The sequence below is a fragment of the Taudactylus pleione genome, unplaced genomic scaffold (genome assembly GCF_031769625.1).
Source record: "Taudactylus pleione unplaced genomic scaffold, aTauple2 ptg000053l, whole genome shotgun sequence".
Classification (NCBI taxonomy): domain Eukaryota; kingdom Metazoa; phylum Chordata; class Amphibia; order Anura; family Myobatrachidae; genus Taudactylus; species Taudactylus pleione.
This window is the reverse complement of record NW_028284455.1, coordinates 30,946,879-30,964,391: the sequence shown is the minus strand read 5'-3', so window position 1 is coordinate 30,964,391 and position 17,513 is coordinate 30,946,879. Positions and strand designations below refer to the sequence as shown.

The window sequence follows — 17,513 nt, the reverse complement described above, 5'->3', positions numbered from 1 at the left end:
AAAATGGTTTCTGGCCTGGCGGGGATCTTTAAACATTGGTTTGCCATCAACCGTCAGTTTTGCCGGGTATAAAAGGGTAAAACGTATGTTATGTTCAAAGAGATGTTTACATATGGGGTAAATTCTTTGCGTTTTTGAGTGACTATGTTGAAAAAGTCCTGAAATATCAAGATCTTGAAATCTTGCACAGTAAGTGAACGTTGTTTTCTGTAAGCAGGGACAATGTTTTCTTTGTCTCTCTAGGAAGGGCATTGCAAGACTTCAGGCCCAAGACGGATTGCACATTCAATTAACACAGTACCAGATGTGAAGGGGACATTTAGTGTGTGTATGATGTCAACTCCAAGAAAATCAGATAGATCTGACCCTTTAACACTTTCTGGACTGCCAATGATTCTCAAATTGTTTTGCCTATGGCGATTTTCCAAATCGTCCAATTTGGATTCAAGAGTGTTGATATGTTGGGCCTGTGACTCAACTGTATTCTGAAGTGCTAAAAGAGCATCTTCATTATCACTGGTGCATTGTTCTACCTCCACTAGCCTTTTAGTATTGGATTCAAGATGGGTCAAAATTGCATTTATTAACATTTGAATAGCATCTATTTTTTTTCCTATTTGTGAAGCAGGTAACACAGAAAGATCCCTAGGAGTTTCAGGAACATCATGAGATGGAGGACTCTCTGGTTGTGTAATAGAGGGATAGATTGATCTAGAAACTGAAGTATTGGGCAATGACACCTCTCTCTGGTAGGGTTGTTTTTGTTAAGTTGTTTGTGCGTTCTCACCATTTTAGGTGTTTGGGTCCTATCCAAATATTTGTCCATACTCTAAAATGAATTTACAGCCCAGAAACCGTTTCAAGCATTAATCTGAAATCCTATGAATATCAATTGTATAGGAGCCACAGATACAAAAAGAAACTGATGGCTGAGTAAGCAAACTACCAGGTGGCCGAGCTGTGTTAGTAAGCCACAATTATTTCTATATAATGAAAACCATCAATGTTGGTAGATAGTGGATACAGGTAGAAATTAAATACAAACGTTATCGCAGTTGGACACCACCAGATGGTGCTATAACTTTGGAGTTAAGTAAAACAAATAACTCAATTGGCACTATAAGTAAAGCCTATATCTTATAATAAACAATATATTACAGTTGTAATGAAACCCAGAGATTGTCTTCTGACACACAAAAGAAATACAAGGGAAAATACAATCGAATTATCATATAGCAATACTTTGAAAGACTGCACACATTCAATATTAACAGTACCTCTCAAACAGTGCTTGTGATAACACTCCCAATGTGGTGGTAATCACAGTAAAAGGGACAAATAAAAAATTGGTGAGAGGAGGTAAAGAAAAAACACTAAATAGGTAGGGAGAGATACTGTGAGGGTCCAAACAATACCAGGTATAAGTGAAGAGCCGACAACCTCTCACCACCACATCTGAACGCAGACAGCACCAGCAACAGTCTTAATGAAGAAAAGCTGAAGGCTAACAGATGTTGATATGAGGCAAGTATTGTGAAATGCCAGCACCACAGAAGTCCCCCGCGTAATTACCAGAATCCAGGAACCATTAAAACTAACCCAGGGGAGGTCAATGCAGGAAAGCATTTCCCCCAGAGAAGGGCATCAGCAGGTCCCAACAGCGCAGGTCACACGATCTTTAGTCACTTCCACTGGTCATGAGTCGCCAGCAACAAGGGAAGGGGCACTGCGTCCAGACACAGGAAGGATCAAACAACGCAGCCGCTGTACTAATCGGCACCACAGTACGAATCCAGGTCTCGAGCATACCCCGTGGATGTCTCCTAGCCTGTCCGGCGTCTGCTCTGTATAGAGAGTTCGGGGACCGCTGCACCTCAGTTCCAAGTCACAGCTCCTGATCACCACCACTGGGAGCCAGCACACTGTAGTTCAAAGCAGGCTTCAACTCTGCCGGTATCGGGCACTCTCCCTCCTTCCAGCAGCCCCCAACAGAGGCAAGGGGGGCAAGGTAAAGTAAGATGGAAGATATTGTGGTAGCAGGCCAAATAGGGAGTGGACAAACAAGCTACGAGGCACGATGCTTAGGCGGTACCACCAATCACCTCCACAGGGGCATATCGTCCCGGTCACCTCCTATCTGGTTCTAAGTTCCCACTCTGCCGGGGCCAGACCACTGCTTCCCGTCCAGGTAGAGAAGGGAGAGGCAGGACACTCTACCGCAGCAATGGTGTCCCATGGAGTGCAGAACGCTGGTATGCCCCAATATTTGTAGGCCAGACTCCGGTGGATATAGATGGCTCCGTCTGTAGATAAAGCAATATTCTTGCTGGGCTAGCTGTCCACTATGCAAAGCTTCCCAAGAGGCTGCAGAAAACACCTTGTGGCTGGAAGATGGGGACAGATTAGGCAGATCAGAGATGGAGCTAAGAGTAAAAGGCAGCCATCGCGATGCTCCGCCCACCTGAAGTCCCCTGTGAAACATTTTAAACTAAATGTTTCATTAATAATTTTGTTAGATACAGTATCAGTGGTGAAATGCATGCAGCTTTAGTTGTATCACCATAGTAGGCTGATAATGTGACTGTCAAACGTAAACAACTGTTCTGATGTGGTATGAAAGTTACTATTTAGTATAGAACTGTCAGTTGTTAGATGTATCTGCTGATATGGCATCTCATAGTGTAATGCAAGCTTATTTTATCCTTGATTTCTGAAAAAAAATTTTTTATAAACAATGCAGAAAATATGTTGAAATCAGTGGTGAAATGCATGCAGTTTGTGGCATGATGTCATTAACAGCCTTTGTATAAAAGTAACTGCTTAGTATAGACCTGTCAGTTTATTAACTGATGCTGCTGACATATCACAGTGTAATGTAAGCTTATTTTATCCTAGATGTTATATGAAAATAATGATAGAAAGATACAATATATAGGGCCGTATTCAATTCTTTTTGCACCCGCGATACTTATTCGTATGCCGGACTTTTCGCCGACATCGCCAGTTTTGCATGCGGAAAAATATTGCGCGGGTTCCCGCTATTCGCCGTATTCAATCTCAAAGGACGTGACAACACGTCCCGGCAAAACTCTAACAACCAAATAGTGTTGGCAGAATTGGGGAAATCAGCGACACTCCCCAAAAGATGCACTTACATTGGGAATCAATCTAGATGTCCCCGATTAGCCCTACTGAAGCTATTTGGGGTAATTAAGTGCTGTTAATTGCTCCAAAATAGCGACTTTGCACAAGTGGTGAAGAATAGCATTAAGCAGTTTTTTTGGGTGAAAATAAGTAGTCCTGTCAAATTTGGGGTACTAAAAAATGGGTGCAAGCATAGTAAAAAAATGCTAAAGTCAAGTTTTAAATGCCACAAACACCTACAATAAAAAAACACCTCCCCCGTACTTGCAGTCCCCCAAAAATCTATTTTGCTAGTTTTTTGCGTTTGTACCCCCACTTTGTTCTCTTTGGCCCCATTTTTTAAAGTGCTTTTTTGGGGTGTTCCTCCTTTTTTTTTGCATTTTTTTTTTTTTTTTTTATGCAGTTATCCTTCTGGGGCTGTCCAAAGTGTGCAGAGTGGTTTCCGCACCTTTGCACCCTAAAACCGCAATTCTGCACTTTTTTCCGCCGGGTATTTATAGAAGAAATTGTTCGCCTATTACAGTGCATTGACTTTCTGCGTATGCGAAAAGTCTTTGCAATTGAATACGGTGAATAGTTTTCGCCTGGCGAAAAGATGCAATCGGTGATGCTTTTTCACCGATCACGGCTTTTCGCAACTAATTGAATACGGCCCACAGAGTGATAAATAGATCAGCGTTGAAATACATGCAGTGGGTTTTATCACCTAAGTAAGTTGATCATGTGACTAGCTAACGTCCTAAATAGCTTTTGTGATGTCACTCAACTTTGGTATAAAAGTCACTGTTTGGTATAGAATCTGCAGTTTCTGCTGATATTAACATTTACTTATATATCACCAGCATATTCCTTTGCGCTTTACAGTTGGGAACAAAAGAGTAATAGAACAGTAGTAAAACAAGTATGTGTAATAACAGAAAGACAATGTGATATATCAGTGTTTCATTTGTAATACAGTACTGTGCAAAAGTTTTAGGCAGGTGTGGATAAAATGCTGCAAAGTAAAAATGCTTTCAAAGATAGAAGTGTTAATAGCTTATTTTTTATCAATTACAAAATGCAAAGTAAATGAACATAAGATAAATCTAAATCAAATCAATATTTGGTGTGACCACCCTTTGCCTTCAGCATCAATTCTTGTAGGTACACTTGGACACAGTTTTTAAAAGAACTCGGCAGGGAGGTTGTTCCAAATATCTTGGAGAACTAACTGCACATCTTCTGTGGATGTAGGATTGCTCAAATTCTTCTGTCTCTTCATGTAATCCCAGACAGACTCAATGATGTTGAGATCAGGGATCTGCGGGGGCCATATCATCACTTCCAGGACCCCTTGTTCTTCTTTACACTGAAGATAGTTCTTAATGACATTGGCTGTATGTTTGGGGTCGTTGTCAGAATAAATTTGGAGCCAATCTGACATCTCCCTGATGGTATTGCATGATGGATAGGTACCTGCCTGTGTTTCTCAACACTAAAGACAGCATTATTCCTGACCAAATCCCTAACTCCATTTACTGAAATGCAGCCCTAAACTTGCAAGGAACCTCCACCATGCTTCACTGTTGCCTGCAGACACTCATTATTGTACCGCTCTCCAGCAAACAAACTACCTTCTGCTTACAGCCAAATATTTAAAATTTTGATTCATCAGTCCAGAGCACCTGCTACCATTTTCTGCACCCCAGTTCCTGTGTTTTTGTGCATAGTTGAGTCACTTTGCCTTGTCGAATGTATGGCTTTTGGCCGCAATTCTACCATGAAGACCACTTCTGGCCAGACTTTTCCGAACAGTAGATGGGTGTACCTGGATCCCACTGGTTTCTTTTAATTTGTTTGTTTTATTTTGTAGACTATAGTTAGTCTATTTTGTTGAGTTTACATGGCTTGTTGTGATAGGAACAGTTTCTCACTGACGTATAATAGCTTTCTCGCTAGGCTGTTAAAGCGGGGCACCTCCCTTCCCGATTTAAAAAGGGCAGAATGCGCCCTGCCCTTTTGGCGGTGCCCCACTAAAACAGCCTACCCGGTACCATCCCCGGGACACTGCGGCCCGTGGGTTGGAAAAATAGCGGTGCAACGATCACCGCCGGTGAATAGATGCCGTCCGCATGCGCCCAGCATCTATTCACAGAACCAGGCACTCCCCTAAGAGTTATGAAAAGGGTGAGCATCTTACAGACATGCCCCCTTTTTTCATGACCACGTCCCCTTTACTGGCACACGCCTCTTTGGCACGCACAGAAGTGTCCCTTTCCAGGTCCGGCGTGACCCACAGCTATATGAGCGTCCAGGAGGACGCTCCCTAGTTATGGAGGACGGCCCTCATTCAGAGCGTGCGCTCTGCTCAGAGCGTACGGCTCTGAATGAGGGCCTTAGCCAGACAATGTACTGGCAATGACTGAGAGACAGAAGCTAGAATATATACCCCAGGGTTAGACAGGATTGGACAAGCAGCATCAGATGGTCCCAGCTGAGTCAGACTGGTTAAGCATTGGCCGGATCGATCAGGTGATCGGGACAGCAGTACTCTGGTGCTAGCTGGATGTGAGCTGCGGCCTAGCATGCCGGAAACTATGAAGCCTGCGCGTCACTGAGATGACAGTAAGCACACGAACCGAGTTCAGGGAGTGAGCCGGCTGGTCACAGGAGTGCTAAAGTGATCCAGCAGCAGGGGTAGCAAGCCCGGGTTGTGACCAGGTGTTACACATCTCAATAATTATCCCTGTAGGGAAGTTTATAGTTTTATCACCTACAGTAGCCTGTTCATTTGACTGGCTAACCTCATTAACAGGCTTTGTAATGTCACTCCACCTTAGTATAAAAGTCACTACTTGGAACAATGTAGACCTGTGGGCAATTAAACGTGAAGTGAATAACGCCGGGAATGAGCTACTGGAGCTATTCAATTCTGCTAGAAGTTAGGTTGGGGAAGGCTCGTTTTCGCACCTTAAACAGGGTGTTTAGGCGCAAGAACGGGCATTCTTCGACTAAACATCCCGGCGCAATTCTGTTTTCCCGGCGCTAAGGGCAGAAAACAGCATCACGCCTGGACTTCTGTCGGATTTATGCTCGCATCCTGGGAGGCATGCGAGAACAAATCCTTAGGGTCGAATTCAATTTGGAGTGAAAAGCCGTTCTCAGCGAAACTCTTTCGCCGATGATGTCATTTTCGCCAATTCCACTCTTCCCCGTATTCCATTTGGCCAATGCATCAGACCTGGCAAAAAAGTATAACCTAGGAATAGGTGGTGAGAAAAAGTGCAAAATTGGGGATTTGGGGTACAAATTAATAAAAAACAAAACCCAGCACCCATGGGACAGCCCCCCTAAGGATAACTGCGTCAACATTTTTTTTTTTTTTTTTTTTAAAGACTTCAGGACACCCCAAAAAAGTACTTTCGTTTGGGGGGGCGAAAAAAAACAAAGTTGGGGAACAAACTTAAAAACTAGCAAAATAGACTCCAGGGGGGTCCCCAATTATTCCCCAGGTATTTTTTTGTTTGCAAGTAGTTGCGGCAGGTGGATTCTTCATGTTTTTTAAACTTCATATTAGCAACTTTAAAATATGCAGGCACCCATTTTCATGTACCCCAAATTTAGTGGGACTACTTATTTTGCCAAAAAAACCCCTCCTAAATGCTATTCTTCACCACCTTCTAAAAAATGCTATATAGCTCCGATTTAGACCATTTAAAAACCCCAAATACCTTCAACAGGACTATTTGGAGGTGTCCAGAGTGATCCCCCATGTCAATGCATCTTTTGAGGGGCATCAGGCTGATTTCCCAAAAAATTACAGAACTTTCGCTGGGTCCCGTTTTCGCCGATTTCAAATTGAATATGGGGATACGCGGGGACGCGCACGATACTTTTTCACCGGCAAAACCTCTGATGATGGCGAAAAGTCCGGCAACTGATCTTTTGCCTCAAATTGAGTCGGGCTTAGCAGCGCTTATGAATTGAATAGCTCCGAGAGCTGATTCCCGGCACTATTCACTTTGCGTTGAATAGAATCGTGCCCTGTCAGTTAGAAGCTGTAGTTTGCTAATAAGGGAAACTTATTTAACTTATCTGAAAATAATGATACAGTAGATTGACATCAGTGATGGAATGCATGTAGGATTAGTTTTATCACCACAGTAGACTGATCATGTGACTAGCTAACAACATAAACAGCCTTTGAGAGGTCACTCAGCTTTGGTATAAAAGTCACTGCTTGGTATCGAACTGACAATTGTAACTGCTTAAATGATTTTGGAATGTAAGCTTACTTTACCAAAATGTTATCAAAATAATGTTACAGATGTGGCCTCATACACCTATCCCTTTTGCGCCAGTGTTTTCCCTCGGATCTGACAGCACCAATCAGATTGCTCCCCTAGAGTGAGATCTCAGCAGAGCATAACAAGTGTGATCATGTGACCGATACTAACTTAGCAATGGGGCACTATTGGCTGAGTTCTGTGTTGGTAACATAATTGCAATGCTGGTTACATTTTGCCTGCTCTCTCTGAGGGGAGCTATTTGATGGGGGTCTGACTTTTAAAGTTGGGGGAGGGATCTCTGATGGGAGGGAGATCTGCGACTGTGCCTCTGATTTATAGCTTTCTTGATGTCACAGATCTTCATCCCATCAGAGTCCCGTCCCCCCAATCCGAATGTTTACGAGGCAGGTCGGGCTTTGGACAGTGATAACATAACATTGTAGAGAGGATAGACGGAGAGTGCAGCTGTGCACTGTCTCTCAGCATGCAGCACTGTTTCTTAGCTTGAATTGCTGGACACAATTATATTTGTATCTAGCTGGATAGTGGGTAATAACCTGCAGAGGCTTTAAAAATTATTTGTGTCAAGCCAGCAAGTGGGCAGTAAATACTTCTTAATGCCACCCGACTGGAAACATTTTCTTGGTAGAGACATTGTGTGCCATGTGTCACGCTTCTCATGCTGTATACTTTTTCCTCAACTTTTGCTACTTTTTCCTTCATTGTACTACTTGTTCCTAATTTTAGTGTCTTATTTCGCAAATCGTGTGCTGGGTATTTGGGATTTGTTTGTTTTTTTGTCCAAAGGAATTGATATAAAGTCACATATTAAACATAATGATGCATGGTGACGGTCTCTCATTAGGCCTGTCTTTTTTTTTTTCAAAGAATAAACCTGTCTTTTGCATGTTTAACCTGGATTGTATACTTTTTTGTTCATTGTGCTAATCTTTCCTCAAAAGTTTACTTATAGGTACTTAGATAGTGTTTTGTTTGGGCTAAGTAGCAAAGTCCATGGTGCAATAAATGGGGCTATTTGGCGCAATATAAGGGTAGGTTACGTGGACATATCTGTAGCTAGATATCAGTGATGATATGTAGAACTCAGTTAACAGCTCTGTCTGTTGATTTAACATCTCAGTGATAATTAAGATAATTTTACCCTAAATGTTAGATGAAAATAATGTTAGATAGCTAGATATCAGTGATGAAATGCAGGCAGATTATGATATCACATACAAATAAAAATAGAATAAAATAGATAGTGGTCTGTAGTGGAATTTTTATCACATGGAGCCATAAGCAGTGATGTTGATTTTCATTAACCTTCGGATGCTCAAAGTATTTTCTTGTGTACTTTAGCCCGAAATGGGGTCAAAGTTGACCCTAGGTTAAAATGAGTTATTCTACATTTAAATGCAGTGTTCTCCCCAGACTGTTTGTTGCGGGCACAACGCCCAGCAAGAAACAGCTACCGCCCGGCACTTCCCCCTGCCTCAGTGCCGCGTCACCTACCCAGCACTCCCACCACCCCAATGCGCCGCTACCACCCTGGACATTCCCCCTGCCCCAGTGGCACATCCCCTGCCCGGCACAACCCCCCCCCCCCCCCGCCCCAATACGCTGCCTCCCATTGCCCGGCCACCCTTAATGTGTCCTTGTTGCCACAGACACCGGATGTGACGCAGAGCGCCAATATCACATGTTCTTCACATCGGAGGCTCCGTGTCTGCTGGCAATAAGGAGGGTTCCGGGACGCAGTGCATTAGGGCGGGGGGAGGTGCCGGGCAGGGAACACTGCATTGGGACAGGGGAAAGTGCCGGGCAGGGGATGCGGCATTGGGGCGGGTGAGAGTGCCGGGCAGGGAATGCTGCAATGGTGCGGGGGGACGTTGTCCAACACAGTGCAGGGGTGGTGTCAGATTGGAGGGCAAAGATCCCTCCCCTTGTATAAAAGCACAGGCGCACTGTTAAGGCGGGAACAGTCGCCTGTGCTTTGAATATTGAAGAGAGTAGACCTGCATCCACTCTCTCTGTGTTGGAGCTGAAAAAAAAAATCTGTGGGCACAGTATTTGGGAGCCTGCAAGTGGGGACAGTATTTGGGAGCCTGAAAGTGGGTCCAGTATCTGTGGAGCTGCTCTATAAAAATATATTCTGTGTAGCCTGCAATTGGGGCCAGTATCTGAGGGCTGTTTAAAAATTGGTTTTAAAACATTTTATTATTGCAAGGTCCCCACACGGCTACTTCTTGATGCCACCCAGCTGGAAACATTTTCTGGGGAGAACACTGAAATGTATGGTGAGGCAGTCTCATAACTACTATATTCAATAATATGCAACATCAGTAATCTAAGTAACAAAATGTAATGAATATGAAATACAATTCATACATTTCACAGACAATTAAATCAAAATGTACCTGTAATAGTAACTCTCTAATTGGCTCCCTTCTGCCTCTACAACATCCAGCAATAAAAAGTAGCTCTAAGAAAGCATTCATTTCGACATCATCAACCAGATTCCATGCTTTAGCTTTTCTATTTGTTTCAGTGACTAAAATGGCGACAATATCTTGAGAGATAAGTAACTTGAAGGCATCAGATGGTGTCCCAATATTTGAGCTTATATTCATCAAACCCGGATTTGCTTTTACAATATTGGTACTAGAACGTCTGCCTGCAGTAGCCTTTGGCCGCTGAACCAAGTTGTTCCATCAAGTGCAACAATATTGTCATTATCGGCATCAGAAGATTCATTCTCATCACTTTCTTCTTCGGAATCATCTTCATCTTCTTAACATAACAATTGTATTCAGATTCACTTTCTGCATCACCTCCATCTAAAAAAATCCAAATGCACATTTTCTGCTTCTTCCTCCAACTCTTTTTTTTGTGGTCAAAAATCTCGACATTACGGAACTTTAACAAAACATTGATTTCACACGTTTATTTCAGACACACCACAAGTTCATGTGATGCACTGGCACATGTCACCACTGACCATTATAATGTGGCGCAGGCTGCAAATAAGGAAAGGAGGTAACCCCTCCTTTTACATGCTGCGCCAACTGAAAAACCTAGAGAGATAATATTCGTATTGCTGCAAGTCATGACACAGCATCCAAAAATGGGGTCAGATTTCACCCAACTACACAAATTCATTTTTACAATGAATTGGTTTATAATTTTTTAGATCTAACTTCACAATAGCATTACTTATTGACTAAAAGTAAAATACAAAAATGATCAATAATTATCTATAAATATTATTCAGTATGCATATATAAATCTATGTTTAGGGTAATTTTTTACCCCATTTTGGGTATCCGAAGGTTAATACATTATATCCACAGTTTGAAAGCACAAACTGTCAATCAATGAGATGTGGTAGACATGTGGAATTGTCTACCATCTGTCCTAAGTATTTATGTGTATTTCACAAGATTTTCTATATTTTCACTTCTGTTGTGGGCACCATGATCATGGCAGTAATAGACAGCAGCGTGGTTTGCGCACTTTCTCAAATTGATATGGTTGAAATGCAGTTCAGTCTTACTGGCTTATTTATTCACCAGCAGTACTGTGTACACTAATGCACTCCAGTATCTGAAGGACATATAGATTTAACATCCAATATACAGTAGTTTGATCAATGGATGTCATTCACGGATAAATCTATTCTCACCAAATGTCATCCATCTGCATTGTCCCACAAATACAGCTGTCCTGATTATTAAAATCCTGAAATGAAAAAGCTGTCCAAAATTCAGGTTCTATACCAATAGCACTTTCTGATGGATTTCTATAGTACCTACTGGTTTTCTTTTCTTTCTAATACTGTAGTCTTACAGTTTTGCCACGAGAATAGTAGTCTGTGATCCAAGGTGAGCTGGCGTCCTATCTGCTTTAGATACACAGTGGCTTGCAAAAGTTCTCAACCTCATAAACAGGCAACAGAAAATGGCACAGGTTGTTCCAGACAGTATTCTTATTGTAAACCAGTAGGCACTTGAAGGACATTTTTAAACTCATAATTTGTCTGCTGATTTTTTTTTATTTTTTTTGTTAATAAATGAAAAAATGCTGCTTGCTTAAGTATTCAACACCTGCAGACTAGTACTTAGTGGAATCACCTTTTACTGGAATAACCAGCTTTAAGTTTGTTGAATAGAGTTTCTACCAGATTTGCACACTGTTTGGGAGTGATTTTTGCCCATTTTGACGCTTGTGAACTGCACTTTTCAAATAGTGTCACAGATTATCGTACCATTGTAGAACATTCACTTTTTTTGTTCAACCACGCCAGTGTTGCTTTGGCATTGTACTTGGATCAGTGCCCCACTTAAAGGTGAAGTTTCTCAAAGCTTTCGTTTTCTAGCAGACTGAATGAAGCAGGTTGTCTTGCAGTATGTCCTGAATTTTGCTGCATTTGTCTGTCCTTCAATTTTAACAAGATGCCCAGACCCTGCTGAGTAAAACCATCCCTATAACATGATGCTGCCCCCATTACATATCATTTTTGGGGTGGTGTTTGCTATAGACTTGGCAGAGTTAGGTTTGCACCACACATATCATTTTTGAATTGAGGCCAAAATGCTTTTTGTCCCATCTGACCACAAATCCATATTCCACATTTTAGCTGTGTCACTCAGATGTTTTCTTTCAAGCTCAAGATGTGCTTTGATGGTTTTTTTCCTCAGTAATGCTTTCTTTCTAGCCACCCTCCTATAAAGGCCAGTTGTATGTAGAGCTCTTGATATGATCAACTGGGTCATCTTCACTCCAGTTTCAGCTACTGAACTCTATAGCTTCTTCAAAGAGATAGTTAACATCTGTGTCTTCCCTCACAAGTCTCCTTCTCTATCTTATCTAGGCGGTGCCTTTGTGGTATTGTACAGTTCCCATTTCCTCACAGTTGATCCAACAGTGCTCACATGGAAATCCAAACACTTGGATATTATTCTGTAGCTTTTCCTACATTGTGCATGTCTATTAACTTTTATCTTTCATTTTCTTACAATGCTCTTTGGTCTTAATTTTCTTTCAGATTCATAGTATGAACAATGTTATTTGATTTAGGGGATATTTTACCCATAAAAATTTCTCTTTTTTTTTTTTAACGATTAAAAGGTAGGGTCTAACTGAAAGCCAATTGTTAGGACAATAGCTCTTGTATTTAAACAGCAGTTTTCCTTTTTTATTAATGAATTATGAGCTTGAAAATGTACTTTTAGAATCTACTGGTTCTCAAAAAAATACGGTCTGGAAAAATATGTGTATCATTTGTAATACTGACAAATCTATTGAGATTTTTTTGAATACTTTAAGCCTCCATATCCTTTCTAAATTGAAAATATGTATACTATACTGTAGACCAGTGGTGTCAAACTCGAGCCCTTCAGCTGCAGTGGAACTACATGTCCCAGCATGCACTGCCAGAGTTTTGCTATTAGGGCATGCCAAAACTGTGGCAGGGCATGCTGGGATATGTAGTTCCACAGCAGCTGGAGGGCCTGAGTTTGACACCACTGCTGTAGACTATTTAAGGGCATCACACCCAGGGCCCAAGATGTGTGATGGGACCAGATGTTGCCTGGTGGTAACTCCTCCTTGCTATTACATGGGTGGTGACAGTCCGACAACAACAGTCCATCCATGTAGTTAACCACTAGGGCTATTTTAAACACTATATTTTCTAGGTTTCTTTGTGAATTGAAATATTCTGAAGTGCCAAAAGGAATGGGATAAATGCCTGGTATTGTGTAGGACCACCTCTAACCTGGTGAAATGCAGCAACTCAACGTGGCATCGATTCCACAAGTGGACGGAAGACCTCTGAAGAGATGTTGACCAATGTCGTCTGGATAGCTTCCAATCGCTCCCTGATATTTGTAGGTGCAGGATCTTGGGTGCGAATGGACCTCTCCACCACATCCCATATATTTTTAATTGAGTTCTTGTTGGGCGAACATCATTCGTCGGAACTCTCCAGAATGCTTCTCGAACCAGTTCTTGACAACTTGGGACCAATAACACAGTGCATTACACTGCTGGAATATTCCATCTTTGTGGGTGTACATAAAGTCCATGAAGAGCTGCAAATGGTCATTTAGCAATGCAACTTAGTGGTTATCGGTCAATTACGTGTTCAGGTAGACCAGTGGACCCAACTTATGCAACGTTAACACACACCAAACCATTATGGAACCACCACCAGCCTGCATAGAGTGCCTTGTTGACAACTGGGGTTCATAGCCTTATGGGGTCTGTGCCACACCTGAATCCTACCATTAGCTCTGGTGGGTCTTCTGCTCCCATATCCCATGGAAGCTAAAGAAAGCTGCACTGACCTGCTTGATATGCGTCTGGTACCTCCTGCATTGAATGTGGATGTGATTTGAGCCAGTGTCGCTTGTCTGTTACCATGGACAATTGTGGCCAGACACCACTGGCAACAATCATTAAGCACCTGTGGTCGGCCATTGCACTGTCCACGGTGGGTTGTAATGCCTTCCTTGAGGTATTTTCGGTACACAAGTGACATTGCAGATTGAGAAATGTTGAATGTTGACACAACTTCAGAATTCGAATGGGGCATGATAGTGGGTGCCCAAATGATGACACATTCTAACTCCAATTTATTCACTTTGACTTGCCATGAGCAGCCTAGCTGGTGTTCAAACTGACTCCCAAGATGTCAGATTACAGCTGATGCAGGTCTGGGCATTTCCAAGATGTCACAGTACAGTGATGCCAACTACCATTACCTTTGCATACTGCTATCTTATGACTTTTGGCACTTTAGTATTTTGTTGTGTTGGTGAGGAAACCTTTACCTTATTGGTTTAAAAGCATGGATTCTTGTAATGAATATGCACACTGGTATTAGGCACAATTCTAGGTAAGTCCTGCAAGTTTTATATACTGCAGTGCAACTTTGGTTCATTTTTGGGGTGTGGGTCCCCCTGGATTGCCTTTGTTGATCTGTTTCAGGGCACCGCATTATAACACATTTTTCTTTTATAACACATTTTAACCCTTCACTGTTTGTGTTATTATATATGTAGCTCACTTTTTTTATTTTCATTCCTTATATGCAGCAGTAGCTGCTCCTAACTATCTCTTTCACACTGCACTTTTCTTACTATGGCGGTGCCCTGGGGCAGCTTAGCTGGGCTAGTTTGGGGGTGTCCTGCGCTCTGGATTTGAATCGTATGTTAGGGACCTACCCTACAGAGGTTACCTGGATATGGTGGGTAGGCCCATAACCTTGGCCAAGATTATGCTAAAAACCTCTATTGAATACAAAATTTTACTGCATTTATATATTATTAATAATTTGGAGTTGTGCACCTGAGATTTGTTTGTTTTTGTGCCCACAATGAGAGTCCAGCAAAAATTGTGGGTTTTAATTAATTAAAAATTAACAGCAATTAATTTCGATTTCATATTTTTTTAGTTGCCTCCGCTGTGTTTTAATACGCTTGTATGTAAAATTTCACGATCTTTGCTTGTAAACTGTGGATTTGTATAGAAAGACAGAAGGACAAATTTTCGCTTTTATATAGTAGAGAGGATAGAAAAGAAAATATAGTACATAAGCTAAATCCTTTTCTAATTCCGGACCTGACCTGTAGAGGGCGAATGCTATGCAAAAATTGTGGTTTTTAATTAAGTAAAATTAACAGTAATTTATTTCAATTTAAATTTTTTTTAGCTGGATCCACATAAAATACATTGAAAAAAACAGTCCCACATAAAAAGCCGGAAGGAAAGAGAAAACTGCACCTATTGGGGCCACAGGGATGGCTAGACATGGTTAGGGGGGGTGGCTCACAGGACAGGGAAGGCTGTCAGGACTGGGGTGGGGGAGGACAGGGAAAGTTGACTGGATTAGGGGGGAGGCTCAGGACAGAGAAAGCTGTCTAGACTAGGGGGGAGAGGGCAGGCTGGCTGGACTAGGAGGGTGGAGGCACAGGGCAGGGAAGGCTGGCTAGTCTGGTTAGAGGGGGTGGCACACAGGACAGGGAAGGCTGTCTTGGCTAGGGTACACAGGGCTGGGACAGCTGACTGGACTGGGGGGGGGGCAGGGAAAGATGGCTGGATTAGGGGGGGAAGCACAGGACAGAGAAAGCTGGCTAGACTAGGGGTGGCAGGGCAGGCTGAACTAGGAGGGGAGACATGGCAGGGAAGGCTGGACTAGGGGTAGAGGCACAGGGCAGGGAAGGCTGGTTAGACTAGGGGGGACAGGGCAAGCTGGCTGGACTGGGAGGGTACATGGCAAATTCAGGGACTGTGCAGTACCTGGTTTAGTCTTTTTTTTACTTCAGCTGGTGTAGCCAGGTGAAAACAGCACCGATGGCTGACTCACTGGCCTTGCCTCTCCTCCAGCCTTCCCAGTCACTTCTATCCAGCATCAACCCAGCGCCGAATGTCTTTCAAATATGGCGCGGTCAGCAAGCCAATCACAACTAGTGGACCGGCGGCCAATCAAGAGCGTCCGCTCCTGATTGGCTGTCGGTCCACAAGCTCTGGTTGGGTCGCGGCCGGCGCCATATTTGATAGAACGCCGGCAGCATATCTATTATCCCTCCCTGGCTGCTGATTGAGTACCATTGCCACCCAAGCCCCCCTCTCTCTCTCTCTGTTTCCTCTTGGCCTGGTACTCGAGGCCCGGCTGTCCCCCCCATGAAGAAGGCCCTGATGACAGCTGATGCAGAAATGTTTATAAACCTTGTTCTGCATTGTGTGCGTGCGTGCGTGCGTGCGTATGTGTTCATGTACATTGTAAGGAGCTGCAAATCCCTTGTGGGGCCATATAAGTAAACGATAATAATAATATGAGTAGCACAAGGTATATGAAGGGGCCTACTTTTCAAATAATATTTGCTGGATATTCGGGGATACCTACAAATATTAAGGAACCCACAAATGTTCTATAGAGGGACCACAGCAGATATCTGCTGAGGTCCCTCCATTTCAAACAGCAGCCCCCATAGGTTTCTATGGGGGCTGCAAAGCTGTCAGATCTACTAGGCTTCGGAATGCCCTGATAGAATAATGTCATCTCCAGATGGTGTTAGCTTTATAGTAGCCAAAGGGCTACTATTTCACTAAAATTACCAGGAGAGGTATCCTCCAAAACCCTTCCTAGAAATGGCCACAATAAATTTGGGCAAATGTGTATTTCTTTTTGGCGCGAACAACAGCAATAAGAAATTCTGAAACCCAATAATTAGTAAATATGCACCTAAGTCTGATAAAGAAACCCAAGATTAATCATCTGCACCGGAATATAATAGTATAAGTATTGGTAAAATTTTTATGTCCTGACTGTATTTGACTTATAATATTTTGTTTGTTTTGTGTAAAGATTTCCTCTGATCTCTGGATGCGGACATGTTTGCCTGCTGCAGAGTCAGAAAAAGGTAAGATCTTGAAGCTGACCTCATTCATTCATGTTTCATACAGCCTTGTCTTAAAAATCACATTAAGTGACATATTGCTGATCTAACGGTGACTCTAGGAATAAATAAATAAATATTTGGGCAGATATCTGTAAATATCAGTGGTTCATTTTAACCTTTTATGTTTGTTTAACAGATTTAGCACAGAATTTTGGATCTTATTTAGAGCTATACTATTCTAGCTGAGCCCAGGTGCACCTGTTAGAAATAGCTGTTAGACTAAATTAGCTTAAATATGTTCAGATCTTGAAAGTTGGCACTTGAAATAATTAAAATGCAAGTTCTTTCAAGTATGTTATACTGCAGACGGCTGTCTGTATTATGCCTGGGTTTTTTCAAACACATTCAGAAAGTCCCTTTGCTAAACATTCAGGGGGTCACAACTACGACATTTTGTCATGTATTACCAGCAGTTCATCTCACTAGAACCATATAATTGTTGTGTTATAGCAAGTCTAAGCGGTGGGTCACAATAAGAATCCTGGCAAGTGGAAATGGCCCCATGAGGTATCAGAGCTATGTATACTATATCCAACAATTATGGCAACTTTGCACAGTAGAAAAAATAAAAAGACCCTAATACACACCTCATAACTAATATTCCCACTCAAATCACTTGCATACGTCCATACTC

At 42.3% G+C, this 17,513-nt stretch overlaps 1 protein-coding gene across 3 annotated transcripts in view; it reads left to right on the top strand.

The window, feature by feature from the left end:
- TCAIM (T cell activation inhibitor, mitochondrial) overlaps positions 1-17,513 on the top strand; it is a 94,625-nt gene that overhangs the window by 16,182 nt on the left and 60,930 nt on the right. For all 3 annotated transcript variants that reach the window (XM_088462774.1, XM_088462775.1, XM_088462776.1), the window contains one exon: positions 16,786-16,840. In XM_088462774.1, coding sequence (XP_088318900.1) covers positions 16,812-16,840 — 29 coding nt within the window. In that variant the 5' untranslated portion in view covers positions 16,786-16,811. The remainder of the gene's footprint in view (positions 1-16,785; positions 16,841-17,513) is intronic.